This window comes from Malaclemys terrapin, chromosome 1 (genome assembly GCF_027887155.1).
Source record: "Malaclemys terrapin pileata isolate rMalTer1 chromosome 1, rMalTer1.hap1, whole genome shotgun sequence".
Classification (NCBI taxonomy): domain Eukaryota; kingdom Metazoa; phylum Chordata; order Testudines; family Emydidae; genus Malaclemys; species Malaclemys terrapin.
The window spans coordinates 91546567-91567540 of record NC_071505.1 but is presented as its reverse complement, the minus strand read 5'-3'; the positions used below and the strand labels follow the sequence as shown (position 1 = coordinate 91567540).

Below are 20974 nucleotides of genomic sequence, written 5' to 3'. Positions count from 1 at the left end.
CAACCTAACAGGTGAATGAAAAGAAACATAGGAACTATTAGACAAGATATTTATACCATTAATTTATGCAATGTCTAACTTGGAGAAATATTACACACCTTCCAACTGTTAACTACTGCTCAGAAACTACTGATTACATGGCTCAGCATGGGATGCCTGCAGTGGTGTTCTGCAGAGGCAAATTCATAAAGGAGAATGATAGCTGCTTTTAAGGAAACCATATGCTGCCCCCCAGTGGTAGAGTAGTGGAAGAAATTTACTATAGAAATCATGAGTTGAGAACATTGCTTCTGCATATTCACACTATAAGAGGAGTCCCCAGTGTCTCTGAGCCTCAGGAACTTTCTGGAAAGCAGTATCCATTGCAGCTATTTGAGTGTCCTCAATTCTGAATACTCAGAGCTGGGGTTACAAAGGGATGCATGACCCCAACTGTCTCAGCTCCTTCTGCTAACCTCAGATTATAACCCGAAAGAACAAGAGGGCAAGGGGCAGGTAATTATAAATATGCAGAAGCACCACACTCAAAGATCCAGTTACCCACAACTGGAAATGGAAAGAAAATCAATGCAATTTAAGCCACAGAGTTGTTTTATAACCTCATCTCTGAATGTTTGATACTGCAAGAGCACTTATGTATTCCCAAAGGAAAATGTTTACAGCCTTCAGAAGCTTTCAGAAGTCTCTCTAACAAGCAAGAATAGGCAGAAGTCACCATGAAGAAGCCAATTTATTCCATCATCCCACCCCACTTACTCTTGGCTGCACCTCCTTCAGCATGGCACTAGCCTCTTCATCATAATCCAGTTTACATGCCAATGCAAGGTCATGTGCCGCCTCCTCCCAGTGACCCAGGAGTCTGGAATTGAAGAGATCAATATGGGGTTAGTAGCGCTCTCTCTTCCCATCCTTTAATTCGCAACAGACAAGGTGGTAGTCAATGTCCCTTTATCTGGATCCCCATGAACCTCTTATAAGTGGACACACAAATGAGCACCTGAATGGTTACAGAAAAGTCCAAGACTTGATAATTACTGTAGATCATGGAAAAAAAGCCCCAAGAGCATGAAGCCCTCAGGGGATACTTCCCTGCTGCTTTATACTCCTACAACCCAACTACCACTTTTGCTGGCAGAGAAGCCAAATGAGTGCTGTGAAGCCAATTAGTGCCATTCCTCTGAACAGCAGAAAAGAGGTTGCTGTTATGAAAAACAAGGTACTCCCTACCCAAAGTGGAAAGGTGTATCTCAGTAACAGGTATTGTATAGTCAATTAAAAATTTTAAGTGACTAATAGTATCTATTGCCAAAGAGTTTGTTACTTCCGTAGGCTGAGCTGTACACCCAGCCAGGCCCTTGTCCGCTCACTCTGGTCAGAACACCTTGTTGATTTTGGTGAAAGTCGGAAATCCAAAAAAGCTTGCTTTTCCAGTTTTCACCAATATCAATATGGTTCTGACCAAAGCGGGGAGGGGCCTAACGGACCCAGCTTGAGGGACTTTCAGAAGCCTGATTTCCACTAAAATCAGGCCCACATAGTGTCCATTTGGTGGTGCAGGCAGAAGCAGCTCCCTGGCACCCTAACCACTATTTTCTAGCCCTGAGGTCACTGCCTCACCACTATATCATGAGTAACCAAATGGTGATTTTAGTAGAAGTCAGGCTTTTTCAATTTTCCCCCAAATCAATATGGTTCCGCTCATTGATACACAGAATTTCCTATAATTTTGCAATTGATCAGATGCAGTTTTTAAAAGTTATCAGATTACATACAGACAGGAAAAGATAGAGACATGCCATCAGTTTGAGTGCAGAGCCTTGCTTCACTTGGTCAATGAGCGTTGAGCCTCATTTTGCTTGGCTAGTTCCTGACTCTTACACAGCACTTTTTGCCTATAGATCTTAAAGTGCTACACAAAGGAGGCAAATATCATCCCCATTTTATGGATGGTGAAAATGGAAGTAGAGGTGCAGTGACTTAACCAGCAGGCTAGTGGCACAGCCAGGAATAGAATCATAAAGCATGGACGTTCCCCCACTCTATCAGGCTCTCTAACACTACTTTAGGGTGTATTAGAGTCAACCACACCAAGGAAAGTTTTAATATCATTTGGATATGTTACGATAAGGGCCTCCATGGTCTTGTAAGTAGTTCTCAAGTGAAAACACTGCAGATCGTGATCTGACTAGATCTCATATAATTTAGCACATGGTGCATTGGTAATGAACCAATGCCCCAACATGATTCAAGGGAACACTGGAATCATGAGGTTGCTAGAGGTGCAATTTTTAGGATGATGCAAAACTCTGGTCCTGATTTCCAAAAATCCTTAAATATACTACAGTACACTTTCAAGAGCAGAGTTCCTGATTATTCACTAAATGAGAATACATATTAGATATTTTCAAAGTCCTTTAGAAAACGTTGCTAATGTTTCATTACCAGTTTTGCAAATAGGATTGTTATCCTAGTGATGGTCTGCTATCTTAAGCAGATACCACCCATCATGGACCCTGTTAAGGGATGTATGTAGAAAAAATAAGCTTGCCCAAAAGAAAGCAGCAAAAAATGATTTTCAATGTTAAGTAGCTTTTTTACTAACAGTTTAGTTTGTTCCTCCTTAACTGTTATATGCCTCCAAAACAAGTTTAAAAACTTTAGAAGATCATCATTCTTGAGATGTGTGGGTGCAGAAAGAAGAAGACAGTTAACCAAGACAACAACATAGAAAGTAATTACAGAATTTACTAAACTTGGCTTAAAAAATCCAGTTTTCATTACTTTAACAGCAAAACTCACTCTATCCTATTCATAAGAAGAATGTCAAAACACCTACCCATTTAATTGTTAATTCCTTATTACATTTAATACTTGTATTAAAAAAAGTAAATTAATTTACAAAAATTATAGTATTTCATTACAGGTTTTTGGACATTTTAGATTGGAGCCTTCACTACTAGTCCTAAACAATTTACTTTTACTAGTATAAAGTGTGTTGGGATTCTTTGGCACGAAAGACTAGCAAAATTCAAGTTATACCAGTTCACGAATAAAAATCATAGCCCTACAGTTAAGAATGTTCAATGACCAATCAGAAGATTTTGGTGATGGCTAATAAAAGGACATTTGGTACCAGAAACATTTACCCTCCCATTAAATTATCTCCTCCTACCCACAAAACATCAGATAAACAATTCCCAAGCCATAATGGATTAGGGTAGAAAAAGAACAAAAATTGCCTCCCTCACTAATGAGTGAAGGGAGAGGTGAAACATGGCTGCAATTCTTTACCTGTGAGCTTTCCCCCGCCACTTGTAGGTCTGTGCTGAATCTGGGTTTATTTGAATGGCTCTGTCACAGTCTCTAATGGCAGCATTTGGCTTCTGTAGTTTCACAAAAACACTGACAAAAAGGACAAGATTTATTGTACATATTTAAAACCCAATCTCCATCCAATGTCTTCTATTGCCAACTCTCACAGGCAAGAAAACTAAAAGGTATTGTAGCGAGGCAGTGTGGTTCCCTGCCACCCCGGGGAGGGACAAGCCTCTCCGGACACCAAAATGGGTGGAGCCAGTGAATCCTGTGCCCGCTCCCCAGAGCTCACTAGAAGAACAGCCGCCAGAGAGGCCAGATGCCTATGGCCTAGCTCCTGGTTGGGAGACCCCAGCAATTGGCAGCTGACCTGAAGACTGGCCGATGCCTGATTATGACCAGAGCCTGGAGGAGCTGCCAAGCCTACCCCTCGCCAGTTACCCCGAGGAGCCCATGGTGCTTGACCCTTTGAAGGACACCATCTGGACCCAGGTACCTCTAGCGGGGAAGTTAGGACGTAGCTCGGGGGCAGTCAACCCTAGTCTGGCTGCAGCGCTGCCAGAGCCTGTCAATGTGTTGTGGCCAGGATCCCCACTGACACAGCAGCAGGCCTTCTGCTGCTGCTAGGGCCCAGGGCTGGGATGCAGTGGAGTGGGTGGCCCTGCGACTCCCCCCCCCCCCCCCCAATCTGTGGGTGGCAGTCTCCTCCTCTCCCAGGCCCTTCGGAGCCCGGAGTCTGGACTTGCTGCTTACCTATTTGCTCAGCACCTGCCTGAGGGCCTGAACTATTGACTCTTTGTTGCCCCACCCTGACCCAGGGCCAGGGCCTGCTCGTTATATAACAGTTGCTCTGCTCCTGTCTGAGGAGCAGAGCCTGTGACTCAATACCGCCCATGGATCGGGTGTGAATAACTGTTATGTTTGCCTCTACTGCTGTCATGGCATGAGATCCCTGTGGTCAGGCTAATTCCCCATCACAACTGAACGGAAGTAGTGAGGCGGTATGGTTCCCTGCCGCCCCAGAGAAGGACGAGCCCCAGCCAAACCCCTGTACAGGCATGTATTTAAAGAATTCTAAAGACAAAAGATTTTGTGCTGGTGAGAGTTCTATCTTGGTTACTGAAGTCTGCCAGGTAGCCCCTGGACAGGTGAATCATGAGCTGGGACTGTGCAAGCTTTCATCAGTGTGCCTCAGTCTTGATCACCAAGAACCACTTGAGGGTGGAAGGAAGACAAGGTTCGAACTCTGCATAGAACTTAAGTTCTATGTTAAAAAGGTTTACTAAGTCCTACACACACAACTCAGATGCACTGTAAAGTTGGGATCAGCAAGGGAAGAGAATTTCTCAATTAGTGGTAGAAACCAGACAGAGCTGGTGCTAAGAGCCAATTCATAGAATAGTGAACTGAGAGATTAACAGGGATGCTGGGTTTGAGGGTGGACTACATGGAGCATTGGCCAATGACCCAGACTGGACAGAAAGCTGTACTTGGATGAATCATTTATGGTAAGTCAGTGTCCTTAAAACAACTGATGTTTTCTATGTGGTTTTTATTCAGAGAGAGTAATTTCAGTATTCAAGAACCACCCTGGATTTTGTTCACTCTGATTTTTCTTCTAAAAGGAACCAGACCAAAAAAGCTTTTGGCAGGCCTATTCCAAATAGGCAGAAAATCATTAGTGACAGAAACAGCGCGTACAGTAACTCCTCACTTAACGTTGTAGTTATGTTCCTGAAAAATACGACTTTAAGTGAAACGATGGTAAGCGAATCCATTTCCCCATAAGAATTAATGTAAATGAAGGAGTTAGGTTCCAGGGAAATTTTTTTCACCAGACAAAAGACTATTTTTATATATATACACACACACACTTTTAAACAAACAATTTAATACTGGTACACAGTGATGATGATTGTGAAGCTTGGTTGGGGTGGAAGAGTCAGAGGGTGGGATATTTTCCTTACTGCTAAATGATGAACTAGCAATTGGCTGAGCCTTTAAGGGTGAACTCTGTCCCTCTGCAAGGCAGCAAGAATGGAGGGAGATATACCCATTTCCCTTAAGTACACTGCCTTGTTAATTAGATCAGCTTGCTGAGACTGCAACTGCTGCAAGCTCCCTGAGCCCTGCTGTATGGAAGATGGGGGTAAGTGGGGTGCAGGAGCAGGGGAGAGGGGGACACACTGACATTAGTCCCCCTCTTCTTTCCCTCTCCCCCAGCACAGCAAGCAGGTGTCTCGGGGAGTAGCTCCAAAGCAGAGGGCAGGAGCAGCACATGGCAGTGGGGGGAGGGACACAGCTGAACAGCAAGCAGCTGCTGCACAGGGAACTTAGGAGAGCGGGGAGATGATAGGGGGCTGCCGGTCCACCCTGGTCCCAAGCCCCCCCACCAGCTAGCTGCAAGGGGCTGCTCTTCTTGCAAGCAGTAGACAAAGCAGACATTAGAAGGGAGCATTGCACAGCTTTAAATGAGCATGTTCCCCAATTCATCAGCAACGTAACAACGTTAAACAGGACGACTTTAAGTGAGGAGTTACTGAATTTAAGGAAAAAAGGCCTAACCCAGGTCGACTTTCACATTGGTTTTATTATGGTCTAGTTTCAGAACATGATATAACTTATAGCTTATATATAACGTCAGTTATAACTAGATGGCTGTGGACAAATTAAGGGCTTTATTACCAGTACTGAATGTGAAAAGATGTTTTTGGCTAAATGGACATACCATGGGACCAAACAGAAACCTTGAAGATCATGTAACATTTTGGGACTCCAACATGGAAAGCTGGGACAGAAACCTTTAGTCTATAGGTACACAGGATATTTTAAGCTGTATACCATCGGTAACATTTCAATATTCTATAAACTTTAGCTTTGGGACCGCTTAGCAAAGCTTTTTGTAATATTCATCTAGGAGAGCATGTTTTATTTCACAATTTCTTCTGTTTCAATAGTTGCAATATTGTCCTGGACACTGCTGGATAAGTACTATGACTGAAAGGTACCTTGGACTAAAAATGACCTTGGGGAAGGCAGAATCACAAACATGCCAATGGCTACAAAATCCTTCCTTAGTGTCATAAGGAGGCTGTTAAGAACCAATGCAGGCAGGGGGAGAGACAATCATGAAAAGTAGTAAGTTCTTCTTCGAGTGCTTGCTCATATCCATTCCATTAGGTGTGTGCACGCCGCGTGCACGATCGTCGGAAGATTTTCTACCCTAGCAACACCGGCGGGTCGGCTGTGGAGCCCCCTAGAGTGGCGCCTTCATGGCGCTGAATATATACCCCAGCCGACCCGGCGCCCCCTCAGTTCCTTCTTACCGCCCCTGACGGTTGTTGGAACTGTGGAGCGCTGCTTAGCTGTTCTCCACTCTCCCTAGCTTAGTTTGTTGTATCACAGTGATAGTTATAGTTATAGTTCTAGTGTTTATAGTTAAATAGTTAAATAGTTTAAAAGTTGTTTTAGTTGTTCTAAGTAGTTCAGGGGATTAAGGGGGTTGTCTCCCCCTTTCTCCCCCGGCCGCGGGGCCGGGCTCATGCCCAACGCTCCCGGCTTCAAGCAGTGCGCCTCCTGCGCTAAGCCTATGCCCACGAGCGACCCGCACGACTCCTGTCTGAAGTGCCTGGGAGAGTCCCATCAAACAGATAAGTGCAAGATCTGTAAGGCCTTCAGACCAAGGACCAAGAAGGAGCGGGACTTTCGGCTCCGGCAACTCCTGATGGAGGCGGCACTTAGTCCGGACGCTCCATCTACAAGTCAGGCCCCGGCACCTAGCACCTCGGTGCGCAGTGCCCCGGCGGCACCGGCTATGACGACCACGCGAGTGGCGTCAGACAAGCCTCCCCGGCACCGGACCTCGTCGGCACCGCAAGCAGTGCCTCGGCACCGGTCATTATCCCCGGGGCATAAAAAAGCCCATAAGACGGGGACATCCGTGCCGAAGACGCCGGCTCCCCCAGTGCCGGGGGTAGAGCCGCGTCCGCCGGTGGAGCACCGGAAACAGGTGCCTCCAGCACCGTCGACTCCGGCGCCGAGGCCGTTGAGTCCGGTGCAGATAGCGTCTCCACCGAGACCGGCGGTGATACAGTGCCTCCCGTCGACTCCAGAGACCTTCGCGGCGGCGAGAGACTTAATAGCTCTCACGGAGCCGGCACCGCCTCAACCACCGGCACCGACTGCACCGTTGACTCGCCCGGTCCAGTCGAGGGGGAAACCTGCCTTGATGCGCCCTCCATCGCAAGGGCTGGAACCTCGGCACCGATCCAGGTCCCGAAGCAGGTCCCCACGCCGCTCGCAGTCCCGGCACCGAATATCGCCTCGGCACCGGTCGTACTCGCGGCCAAGATCTTCTTCGCGGCACCGCTCTACGTCTCGGCACCGATATGATCGTCGGCACCGATCAACATCGAGACGTAGTTCTCGGCACCGCTACGGTCGACGCTCGACCTCGAGAGGCCGCTCCCGGCACCGGGCATACTCCAGGTCCTCGTCGAGGTCCAGATCCGGCTCCCGGCACCGACGAGGTCATCGGCACCAATCGCGGTCCCGGCACCGTTCGCCGGCACCGCGCAGAGATAGATCATCTCCGGACCAGTACCGTGCGGCACCACAGCTCACGGGGATCGTTTCATCTCTCTCAGCACCGCCATGGCCGTCAAGATCGGTGTCTCGCTCCTCGGAGGACCTGTCGAGATCGGCATACCCCCCTCAAGGGCAAGCCGAGGAACGGAACTTGGGCCATTGGCAGGAGTTGGCAGAGGACCACTCCCATGGACCATCTCACTGGTCATTTTGGACCCCATGGGCGTACCACCAGGAGCAAGGGGCGCCAATACCATCGACCTCTCGCTCGGGTCACTCGGTTAGAAGGGCCCCAGAATCCACCATCTCTCGACCTCCGCCAGGGGGCATGGAGGCTTCCGTGTCCACGCCACCTGACACCATAGACCCGAGTACAGGTGATGCTCCGGCCCAAGAGCAGGGGGATCAGGACCCCCCCCTTGGATCCAGTACCACCGGAGGCGTCTTCCTCCTCCTCTCCGGATGAGGCAGTGGCGGGCACTTCATGTACGGGTCCCCCTCCGATAGATCTTCGGGCTCACCAGGATCTCCTGCGTAGGATGGCCCGTAATATGGACCTGCAGGCGGAGGAGATAGTGGAAGTACAGGACCCTATCGTGAACATCCTCGGAGCGGATGCCCCATCGAGGGTGGTGCTACCCCTGATCCGCACGATACAAACCAATGCGGATACGATATGGCAAACTCCTGCCTCTATCCCACCCACAGCGAGAGGGGTGGAAAGGAAGTACTTTGTCCCGTCTAAGGACTACGGGTACTTGTATACCCACCCCCAACCGTGTTCACTGGTGGTGGCATCAGTGAACGCACGAGAGCGCCACGGCCAGCAGGCTGCAGCGCCTAAATCAAAAGAGGCTAAGCGGCTCGATTTGTTTGGCCGTAAGGTTTACTCAGCCGGAGGGCTGCAACTTAGAGCGGCGAACCAACAGGCGCTATTGAGCCGTTACAATTTTAACTCCTGGAACTCTATGGGGAAGTTTAAGGAGTTGATTCCCCAAGAGTCCAGGGAAGAGTTTGGAGCCATGGTAGAGGAGGGTAAGAAGGTGGCTCGGACCTCCTTGCAGGCCTCCTTGGACATAGCAGACTCAGCTGCGAGGACCCTGGCTTCGGGTATCGCTATGCGGAGGATCTCCTGGCTTCAGGTTTCGGGTTTGCCTCCGGAGCTGCAGCAAACCCTACAGGATCTGCCCTTTGAGGGACATGGATTGTTCTCGGACAAGACGGACTCTCGTCTGCAGAGCCTCAAGGACTCGAGAACAATCATGCGCTCCCTGGGGATGCATGTTGTGGGCCCTCAGCGCAGACCATTTAGGCCGCAGCCTCAACGCTTCTACCCCCCCCCGCCTCGTCAGAGACAGGACTCGACCCGGAGGCGAGGGCGAGGTGGTAGAAGAAGGTGGGCCGGCCCTCAACCCGGCCAGAACCAGGGGCCACCTAGACCACCTTCAGGCCCCAGGCAGAACTTTTGAAGGTGCGGTCGAGGACGGCGCCCCAGTCATCCCCCAGGATCCAGCCCCCTCCTTTCGGGATCGTCTCTCCCACTTCCACCGTGCTTGGTCCCTTATAACTTCGGACCGTTGGGTCCTCCGCACAGTGGAGAGGGGATACACTATCCAGTTTTCTTCTATTCCCCCCTCCCACCCCCCTTCCCCGTCCCTCTTCAGGGACCCTTCTCACGAGCAACTTCTTATACAGGAGGTTTCCACGCTCCTTGCTATGGGGGCCATAGAGGAGGTTCCAGTAGAGTTAAGGGGCAGGGGATTTTATTCCCGTTACTTCCTGATCCCCAAGTCCAAAGGAGGCCTGCGGCCCATCTTGGACTTGCGCGGACTCAACAAATTCGTAGTAAAGTTGAAGTTCCGCATGGTCTCTTTGGGGGCCATTATCCCCTCCCTCGATCCTGGAGACTGGTTCGCCGCCCTCGACATGAAAGACGCATACTTTCACATCTCAATTTACCCACCTCACAGACGCTTCCTGCGATTCGTGGTAAACATGGTGCACTACCAATTTGCAGTCCTTCCCTTCGGCCTATCCTCGGCCCCAAGAGTGTTCACGAAATGTATGGCTGTCGTGGCAGCGTACCTTCGTCGGCAAGGGATACAGGTGTTCCCGTACCTAGACGACTGGCTGGTACGCGGTCGCACCAAAGAGCAAGTTCAAGCTCACGTCCACAGAATAGTGCACACATTCAACGAGTTGGGCATCCTACTCAACAAGGACAAATCCACTCTAGAACCTACCCAGAGAATAGATTTCATCGGCGCAGTTCTAGACTCCAGACGTGCACAAGCCATCCTGCCAGACAACCGCTTTGGCACCATCACGAGCCTCATTCAAGGGCTCCAGGCCTTCCCAACTACCACGGTGAGGTCGTGCCTTACCCTGCTGGGTCACATGGCTTCCTGCACGTACGTAACCAGGCATGCCAGACTTCGGCTTCGCCCACTCCAGACCTGGGTGTCATCAATATACCGTCCACATCGGGACAGCCTGAACATGGTGGTCACGGTCCCGAACTCGGTCCTGACCTCCCTCACCTGGTGGCTAGATCACAATGTGGTCTGCGAGGGGATGCCTTTTCACACCCCACAACCCTCTCTGCACCTGGTCACAGACGCTTCATCTCTGGGTTGGGGCGCCCATCTCAACGGACACCATACCCAGGGCCTGTGGACTGCACCCCAGTTAGCCCTGCACATCAATGTTCGGGAGCTGATGGCGGTGCGCCTGGCGTGCCAGGCATTTCTCAATCAACTACGTGGCCGTTGTGTGTTAGTTCTCATCGACAACACCACGGCCATGTTTTACATCAACAAGCAAGGAGGAGCACGTTCGTCAGTTCTATGCCAAGAGGCCATTCGCCTGTGGGACTTCTGCATCGCCCACTCAATCCATCTCACGGCATCGTTCCTCCCTGGAGTCCAGAACACTCTAGCGGACCGACTCAGCAGGTCCTTCCAGACACACGAGTGGTCTATCCGTCCGGACATCATACATTCCATCTTCCGGAGGTGGGGGTTTCCCCAGATAGACCTGTTTGCATCCCGAGACAACAGGAAGTGCCACGTGTTCTGCTCCCTACAAGGTCGATTTCCGGGCTCCCTCTCGGATGCGTTTCTCCTTCCCTGGAAAGACCACCTGTTTTATGCCTTCCCTCCGTTTCCTCTGGTCCACAAGGTACTGCTCAAATTGCGCAGAGACCAGGCACAGGTAATTCTGATCGCTCCAGCGTGGCCGAGACAACATTGGTACACCACACTGTTGGAACTCTCGGTTCAGACTCCGATCCCGCTTCCGTTATGTCCGGATCTCATCTCTCAGGACCACGGCCGGTTGCGTCACCCCGACCTACAATCACTCCACCTCACGGCGTGGCTGCTCCATGGTTCACCCAGGCAGAGCAGCAATGCTCGCTCTCTGTCCAACAGATTCTGCTGAGCAGTAGAAAGCCCTCAACACGCACCACGTACCTGGCCAAGTGGAAGCGGTTCTCCTGTTGGTGCGAACAACGAGCCACGTCCCCGTTGCAGGCACCCATTCCCCTCATTTTGGAATATCTCCTCTCCCTAAAACAGCAGGGGTTGGCGATATCTTCAATTAGAGTTCACCTGGCCGCTATATCGGCCTTTCACCCAGGGGAACTCGCGTCCTCGGTATTCTCTAACCCGATGGTCGTTAGATTCCTCAAGGGCTTAGACCGGATGTACCCACAACAACGTCAGCCGGTCCCGACGTGGGACCTCAACCTGGTTCTCTCCAAGCTCACAGGTCCTCCATTCGAGCCACTGGCCACCTGTTCACTTCTGTACCTATCCTGGAAGACAGCCTTCCTCGTAGCCATCACCTCAGCAAGGCGTGTTTCTGAACTCAGGGCGCTTACATCTGAGCCCCCTTACACAGTTTTTCACAAGGATAAAGTGCAGCTTCGTCCACATCCTGCCTTTCTCCCTAAGGTGGTTTCTCCTTTTCATATCAACCAGGATATATTTCTCCCGGTCTTTCATCCTAAACCACATGCCACTCGCCAGGATCAACGTTTGCATTCCCTGGACGTACGTAGGGCCCTGGCCTTCTATATTGACCGCACAAAGCACTTTAGAAAGACGACGCAACTCTTCGTTGCAGTGGCCGACCGAATGAAAGGCTCACCGGTCTCCTCACAACGCCTATCCTCCTGGATTACGTCTTGCATCCGGACTTGCTATGACCTGGCAGGTGTCTCAGCACCGCACCTCACCGCTCACTCCACGAGGGCCCAAGCTTCCTCGACTGCTTTCCTGGCACATGTTCCGATCCAGGACATTTGTAGAGCGGCGGTTTGGTCATCAGTCCACACATTTGCAGCTCACTATGCACTAGTGCAGCAGTCCAGAGACGATGCTGCTTTCGGATCAGCGGTTTTGCACACAGCAATGTCTCACTCCGACCCCACCACCTAAGTTGGGCTTGGGAGTCACCTAATGGAATGGATATGAGCAAGCACTCGAAGAAGAAAAGACGGTTACTCACCGTTGTAACTGTTGTTCTTCGAGATGTGTTGCTCATATCCATTCCAAACCCGCCCCCCGTCCCCACTGTCGGAGTAGCCGGCAAGAAGGAACTGAGGGGGCGCCGGGTCGGCTGGGGTATATATTCAGCGCCATGAAGGCGCCACTCTAGGGGGCTCCACAGCCGACCCGCCGGTGTTGCTAGGGTAGAAAATCTTCCGACGATCGTGCACGCGGCGCGCACACACCTAATGGAATGGATATGAGCAACACATCTCGAAGAACAACAGTTACAACGGTGAGTAACCGTCTTTTCTCAACTGCTGTTAACAAAAAAGTAGTTTTCAAAAGCAGCAGCTTCTCCCTGTAGTCCATGCATCATCTAAAGTTTTAACCTTTATACTGCAGCTAGCTCCTATACCTCCACATAATCCACCATCAAGAAATTCACCAACTCCTGCTAGTCTACTGCTACACCATGTAAATAATGACACATTTTATAAATGTAAGTTTTGTTATCAAAATAATTAGTGATTAATTAGCAAGGAAATAAGTTATGTGGTTATGAGCCACTTCAGCACTTCCACCCCTCACACCATTTTATCAAAAGTGTTGCAAGAAAATTTTTAAAGGTATTGAAGAATTAAGAGCATGTTTGAAGCTATACAATTCTGTGACATACTGTAAGATTCCCACATTTTCATAAGCTAGGTTGGAAATACAGTGCAAGCCAGATAGAAAAGGGGAGTTGCATTTGCACGATCAAGATCTCGTCTCAAACAACAAATTATGGAGGTACCTGGTAACCACTCCAAAGTTAGGGACTGTATTCTAAAACAGGGCATAAATCCCTTTATTTCTCCAGAAGTAGGCAACCAAGTGGTGTTACGTTTCATACAGTTTTTACAACCCTTTATATTTTCTGTGCAGTTTTTTTTCCCTCGTTTCTCTCCATAAATTTATAATATGAATCTGGGCGCTGGTTGAAATTTTTCCTTGTTTCTTACTTTTCATTGTTAATCAATCCAGACAAAAGCTTGATAGAGGTGGATCCTAAGGATATTTAGTGCAGCAAGTAGCTTAAAGAACCCCAAATGTTGTATTTGGGGTCATCTTTAGCAGTTCCTCATGTTATAACTGGAAGTTTGTGGGCTACACACACAAACTTGATTGATATAGAGGTGTACAAAAGTGATTCTCTGAGGTAGAGGAGACTGGGTGCCCAGAAGCCTGATCATTGAGGCTATGTTTATCTAAAACCTTCTGTCAGGAGGTACACTTTTCTGTCAGGTTTTACCTTACAGCAGAAAAGAGTTCATATGCAACTACTGACACAATGGTTAATACACACCTTTTGACAGAAAGTATTCTTCATCGTCTACCCACCACAGGTCTGCTCCCCCACTTTGTAGAACCTCACCCACAATGTTAAAAAAATATACAAAAACTTCATTGAGTAGTTCGGGTTGATACATCCACCATACCAGACAAAACCACCATGGTTTTGTGAGATGTGGTCTATAACATATTATAATGGCTAGACATGCTGATGGATGGATGAATGGAAGGTGTGTACTGTTAAGTAATTTAACTTCTAATTTATTGGTTTTGTATAGCAATCTCAACCATTTCACAATGAAGGGCCGCAAATATAGCTGTACACATGCACACAGAACAATGCTCAATTGGCCAGAACAAAAAGTGGAGGTTAGCTGGACTGGATGACCCAGGAAGTAATTTCCGTATCTAGGTGAGAAAAAAAATCTAAACAAAGTTAATTGCAGATGGTCTTCTTGCTAACTATAACACAAGAAACTTTAGATTTTCCCTTATAACTAGGGCACTACCAAATTCACAGGCCACTTTGGTCAATTTCACGGTCACAGGATTTTAAAAATAGTGAATTTCATGATTTCAGCTATTTAAATCTGAAATTTCAGTGTGTTGTAATTGTATGGGTCCTGACCCAAAAGGGGTGTGTGTGTGTGTGTGTGTGTGTGTGTGTGTGTGTGTGTGTGTGTGTGAGAGAGAGAGAGAGAGAGAGAGACAGACACACACAAGGTTATGGAGGGGGGGTTGAGTTACTGCTACCCTTACTTCTACACTGCTGCTGGTGGCAGTGCTGCCTTCAGAGCTGGGCAGCTGGAGAGTGGTGGCTGCTGGCAGGAAGCCCAGCTCTGAAGGCAGAGCCACCGCCAGCAGCAGGACAGAAGAACAGCATGGTATGGCAATGCCACCTTTACTTCCGTGCTGCTGCCTGCAAAACTGGCCCCTTAGTCAGCAGCCGTCACTCTCCAGCTACTCAGCTCTGAAGGCAGCAGCGCAGAAGAAAGGGTGGCATGGTATGGTACCCTTACTTCTGTGCTGCTGCTAGGAAGGCACTGCCTTCAGGGCTGGGTGTTTGGCCAATAGCCACCGCTCTCCAGCCGCCCAGCTCTGAAGGCAGCACAGAAGTAAGGGTGGCAATACAGCAACCCCCCTAAAATAACCTTGTGATAGAGACTGAACAATGTAATAGGAGACAGTCTATCACATCTGACTTGCAGTCCAATAACTCCCAAGAATTATGTGAAACTAAAAGCTATTTTGCTTTTTTTCCAATCTTTACACAGATTCAGAATGTCCTTTCCGCCTTAAATCTCCCCCCAAATTATATACAAGCTGGAATCTCAGCTTTCCAGTCCACCATGGCCCCTTTAAAGAGATCAGGTTATCTATAGGAAAACAAATCAGTGCTCTATATATCACTCACCTGGCTCGCTTAGCATACAAGATGGCTAAATGAGGATTCAACTTGATTGCTTCAGTGAACAAGTTAATGGCTTTCTGAAGTTCACCTGAAAGGCAAGTACCAGTAAAGTTTCAATTACCCCACAGTGAGATAAAATCCAGTTTTCCATCATCTACTGGGTGTTGTGTACCATCAACATAAGAAGAAAGTCACAATTCTGTTTTAAAGTTTACCAGTATTGTTGAAAACCAACACCACCCCAAATTACTATAAAATAATCTATTTCAATGTACTTTGCACATCTGACTTTTTTTTTTTGGCTAGTCATTTATGCAGTTTCCCCTTTTATTTATGTGGGTCCTCCACACAGCAACAGGGGATAGAAAAAGACTTAAAAATTGGAAGTGCAATGGTAAAACAAAAACATGCACAGGAACTCATGGACAGATTTAGTACCCAAAACCAACTTGAAATTTAGTCAATTTAAAAATAAAAGTTAAATACGTCCATTTACAATTCCCTATCGAACATATAATGGCAGATATTTTGGACCAAAATTAGTAATCCCTAGAAAGACAGCCCAAATGTACTTTTAACCACTATTAAAATGGAGAATTTTAAATTTAATGTGTTTTTAGTAAGAAAAAAATACGCCCTAAAATACTCTCTTATCTTCAAAGGGTCTCTTTAAATAAGACTATCTGCATGTAAGACAACGCTGAGATTAGCAACAAAAACATTCCAAAACAGTGGAAGGCAGCAGAGCAAGGAAATCCTGAAGACATCAAGATTTTGAGCTAAAGCATGTGGACTGCCTAGGACACAACACATGCTGCTGTGAAAACAGACGTGGGCAAGATGGACACATGTTTTTTAAAATGGATAATCCACAGAGCCACATCAGGTTCCCCATCAGTACACAACCAGGCTGCAGAAATAGTGTTCTATTCATCAGTTTGATGAGTGGCAATCTTACCAGTGTAAGAGCTTTGTTCTCTGCTGGTTCCCCCCCCCCCATCTCTTCTTTTCCTGGGCTATTCCTTTATTTGTTTAATGAAGGTGTTTCAGAACACAATTTATACAGAATCTTATATACAAAATGAAGTTGTGTTGTGCCAGGATACCACTGAGGGAGTGGAGGGTGTAAAACAAACAGCTTTGGCAGGCAAGAAGAGTGGTATCCATAACCAAAAAGCAGGGTGTGCAGACCAGGGCTCCCCCACTGAACTTCAGTATTACCATGCTTCTAGGCATCTCTCGTTAAGACAACAAATTATATCTGGAACTCAATACAAGGAATGAATTCCACCAGCAGAAGCTTTTAAACAGACCACTCCCTAGCCCCACTCCTTCCTGCAGACTGGAAGAATTCCAGGACACTAAGTCAGATTTTAACAGACTTTTAAGTGAAAGCACTGGCCACAACAGCAGATAACAGCTACACCCTCCAAGTATGTGCTAAGGTACAGAACCCCTCACCTTCACCTAGGGCATGAATGCCCTCCATCTTCTTCTCATTGGCCTCGTCCATCATCTCTTCAGTTACCTATGAAACAAAGGAAACAAAGTTGAGACCAAAAGCAGCAGACTTAGATGGAGGGTCAGGAAAGGGAACTAATGTTCTCTATCTAGCTCTAGGATTCTGCCTAATTTGGGCTAAAGATTCAGTTAAGCAAGCAGAGACTCCCAAGTGTATTTAAGTTCAATTTCAAAAAAGAAGGGAGGAGAGCAGCATACTGCTCATAAGGAATAGGAGGATACCCAAATATTATTTTTCATTTGTTAGTGAGGGATTTCTATATTTAGTTTTCAATCAGACATTTAAAAAAATTTTAGTTGCTCATTTTTATGTCCAGCCATGATTCTCACCAAAGTTCATGGGAGTTCTGCTACAGTCTCTGATGGAAGCAGGCTTTTAATTAGGAGAGATCTTAATTTTCAATGGCTGAGTTTCCTGTTCAGAAGGGAAGGGTAGGGTGGGGGTGGGAGAACTGAAGGCATTAAAAGCAATGACTGGCTGTCTAACCAATATATGTTTCCTTTGAGTTTCAGTTTCACTCACCCTCCCCCCCCCCCCCCAAAAAAAACCCACAATCAAAACAAAACACCAAAAACTATACAGAAGGCAGCAACTCCTCCAATGCAATGGAAGTTGAAGATGTGTTTACCTCCACATTTTCGTCTCCCATTTCTTGGGGATCATCCTTGTCTGGTTCAATCACTCCCTCATTGTCAATTTCTGCAAAGACAAAAGTTAAGGATTTGAACACTAATGTGGAAAATTAAATTCTTCCACCTACAAATACAATAGATAGTGCTACATTCATGTTCAAATTGATGAATAGTTGCAGTAACAGTTACTTCCTTACCCAAGTCACTCTCCTCACTCTCAGGCTCTGGTGGCTTAACTGGCTCCTCTGGCTGCTTGTCTGTTTTGTCCTAATAAAGGGAGGACAGAAATCTGTAGGTATGTGTTATCTATGGTCAAGTCGTCCATTTCCAGGCCAACAATCCCAAGGCATCAGAAAACTCCACTATAAAGTCTTCAGCAGCTAAAGGATATCCCACGTATGGCTAAGGAGATTTATTTGTAGTTTTAAAAGTATGACATAAAACCCTTCTCCTCACTTTCCTACACCAATGCCAACTTCTGACCCATAAATTGCTGTTTGTCAGACTTTCCTTCAGGGTTTATGCTTTAATAACTTTCAAGTAAATTGGCATATCATCCACGTAGTATCATCCACATTACTAGAGCCAACATTGCAATGAACACTAATTTGCCCCTTACTTCCAGTCTCAGTGGAACCAAGGTTTGAATGAACCAGAAGAAACTGGATTTCCCTTGCCCACAGATGTGCTGATTTGTGATCAGAGATCCTCTTTGCATAGTATCTAAGAAACAGCTTTTCCTATCCATCCATACAGCTAAAACTTAGCTTGTGTCTCAATTACTGCAGCCCCTTTTCTTATGGCCTTGACAACGTAATCGTGCTCCATTCATATCCATTCAGAATGCTGATGCAGAGATAATTTTCTTAGTCTGTTGCTTAGGCCATAACACCTTTTTTAGCATCCCTCCACTGGCTTCCCCGACCTCTTATGCATCAAACATAAGTTGCTTGACTTCACTTTCAAGGCCCTTCATGGCCAATTCCCGACCCCATCATCTCTCCTACACTGTCCAGATGTTGATTCCAGGCTCCACTGAGTATTGTTACATTTTCCAACAAGTACCTTTGTGCTTTCTCCCATGCTGCCACTCATATTTGGGAAAAGCTCCCAATAAAAATCTAAAGCTACCTCATCGTGCGCCAGCTCTCCTTTGCCATGATGCCTACAAAAAACTTGACAATAGGTAAGCTACTGGTGCACTGATACCACTATCTATCAAGCTGACCAACATTGTCTCATTGTGTCCTTACATTCCTGTATGTAGCCATTTGTTGCCTCATCTCTTATACTTAGATAGTCAACTCTTTGGGACAGGGACCATCTTTTTGTTTGTACTGCAGCTAGCATACTGGGATCCTGGATAATGACTAGAACACCTAGGCACTATGGTAATACAAATAATAAGTAAGAGCTCAGGTACATTAGACAGAATGGCGTGTGACAAGTCTGTAGGCACTATTAACAAAAGGCTCCCTTCAGTCTCTGAAATGGTCACAATCCAGCACCAAATATACAAGATTCCTCGATGTTTCCAGTCCCCTTCTTTGGAAATTTTAAACAAACCCATTTGTCCCATTCTTCGTGCAAATTCTGACAGCAAATTTTTTTTAATAATTTTTTTTGGCACAGAATTCTAATGTTTATAATTATAAATATCCCATCTCTTACCTTCATTGTTTCTGCAGAGGCATTGTCCGGAGCAGGTGGTATTGTCCCTCCCATGCTTTTTTTAAAAAGGGGGGAAAACAAAAGTTACTGAAGTGCAGCCTTTTCAGCAGGGTTTCAATTAAAGAGAATGAGAAAGGACTGTCCCAAGAAAAGCTGAAATGGAACCAACCCACCAGTTAACATCCGTCAAAGGGAAAGCATCCAACAGCAAAAAGCAGATGCACACCAGCGCTTTTATCTGGCTTAATGCAACAATAGTTAGTTCTGACTCAGTTGGCCCCTGCATCTTAAATTCTCTATTGTAAGACACTCATTTTAAAAAAGAGATGCTGCTTTTTTTGAAAGCACAAATTGGTCATGCTGCTCTCTGACCTATAGATAAGTTTTGGAAAAAGTTGGATACAATTTTGTTAGATCCTTTTCCATCTTGAGATAATGCAGCATTGAAAAATGCTAGCAGTTTTCACCCACTAAGAACAGACTTTCTGATGGAAGGAACCAGATAATGAAAAACTAGCCATTTGAAAATGGTTTATGCTACAACCATTCATGTTCTGCTGTATAAAAAAAACATTAAAAAAAAGTCGTATGTGAAAAGTCCACACAAATAAAAGGCAAACTAACTACACAACAGAAATATTGAGTCTGCCATACACAAAATACTATCAAATGCAAATGAAACTGCGATCTGTTTGAGTACTCAAGTGTTTCTTTAACACTAGTAGATTAGTAGTATTTACTCTGACAATATCCTTTTAATGCAACATAAACACGCTGCATTAAGACTTTGGATGAGCAGCGAAGGAGAACCAGTGTTTGAATAGCCTAGCTCAGTGTTTCTCAACCTTTTTGTGCTGGCAACCCCTTTGGACTTAAAAAAAAATTGTGACTCCCACCTCCCCCCAAAAAACTGCAACCCCCTACCTTAAGCTCAAGGTGCGGGGCTTCCACCTTGCTCGGGGGTCCAGGGCTGTAACATGTAAATTAGCTTTGCAGGGTCCTCTGTGACGTGGGGATCCAGGCAATTGCCCTGCTTCCTACCCCCTAATGCTGGCCCTGCTTGCGACCCCCACCCCAAAACCTTCCATGACCACCCTTGGGGTCTCAACCCTCAGATTGAGAAACAATGATTTAGCTCAATAAGAAGTAATAGAATATACTTACATACCCTATAACAAACAGTACTGCAAACAGGGCCGCCTTTAGGGAAAATGGCACCTTGGGCAAATTTGCATTTTGGTTCCCCTGGCCCCCATGGGTGTGGTGCCCCCCCAATGCCCCAGAGGCTCCCCTTCTTCCCTTGACCCCAAAGGCCTGTTCCAACTCCTATGCCCCTAACCCCTGCATCCCCCTCCTACACCCACGCAGGCAAACTGACCAGGATGCACAAAGCAGCTGGCATTGCTGCTCGCTCCCCCCCAGACTACTGCTGCTCCTCTGCTCCGCGTGGGGGGGGGGGGGAAGAGGGAGTGCGAGGAGCAACATCAAGGATCCCTGCGTGCAGGTCACTTTCCACCTGAGCTGCATAAGGAGAGGGCACAAGAGAAGCAGCTCCTGATACCTCACAGCACAGCGCAGGCTGGGAAAGTGACCTGGATGTAGGGAGTCCTAGTGTGTGTGTGTTGAGGAGTGGGGTGGGGTGGGGGAGGGACGGTGTGTGAGAGAGCGTGTGGGGGTAAAAACAGCTAACAAAAGCAAAAGCTGGCCAAAACACCAACCATGTGCTGCTCCCACTTAAAGGGAACCATCACACTCTCTCATCCTTCACATTTCTCATATGAACTACCAGGGCTTCAATTAAATTTTTGTATAAAATTGTGGTGAATTTAAAAACGGTTTAAAGTGTTTTAAAAATAAAAAATATGAAAAAATTTAATACATTTTATTTACAGTGTCTTTATTCATACTAGTCTTGCTAGTCCTTTCCCCCTAGGCAGAGAGGGGCAGAGACTAGGATCAGGACCAGCGGTACCCCCAAAAGACCAGGCCAACCCTCCAAATTGGATCC

The 20974-nt window shown here is 47.0% G+C and overlaps 1 protein-coding gene across 1 annotated transcript in view; it reads right to left on the bottom strand.

Moving 5' to 3' along the window:
• ST13 (ST13 Hsp70 interacting protein) overlaps window positions 1–20974 on the bottom strand; it is a 44507-nt gene that overhangs the window by 20559 nt on the left and 2974 nt on the right. Inside the window, exons 2-8 of the mRNA XM_054031039.1 lie at window positions 18967–19021; window positions 17493–17562; window positions 17292–17362; window positions 16603–16669; window positions 15145–15229; window positions 3292–3402; window positions 757–859 (exon numbers count right to left, since the gene is read on the bottom strand). Coding sequence (XP_053887014.1) covers window positions 757–859; window positions 3292–3402; window positions 15145–15229; window positions 16603–16669; window positions 17292–17362; window positions 17493–17562; window positions 18967–19021 — 562 coding nt within the window. The remainder of the gene's footprint in view (window positions 1–756; window positions 860–3291; window positions 3403–15144; window positions 15230–16602; window positions 16670–17291; window positions 17363–17492; window positions 17563–18966; window positions 19022–20974) is intronic.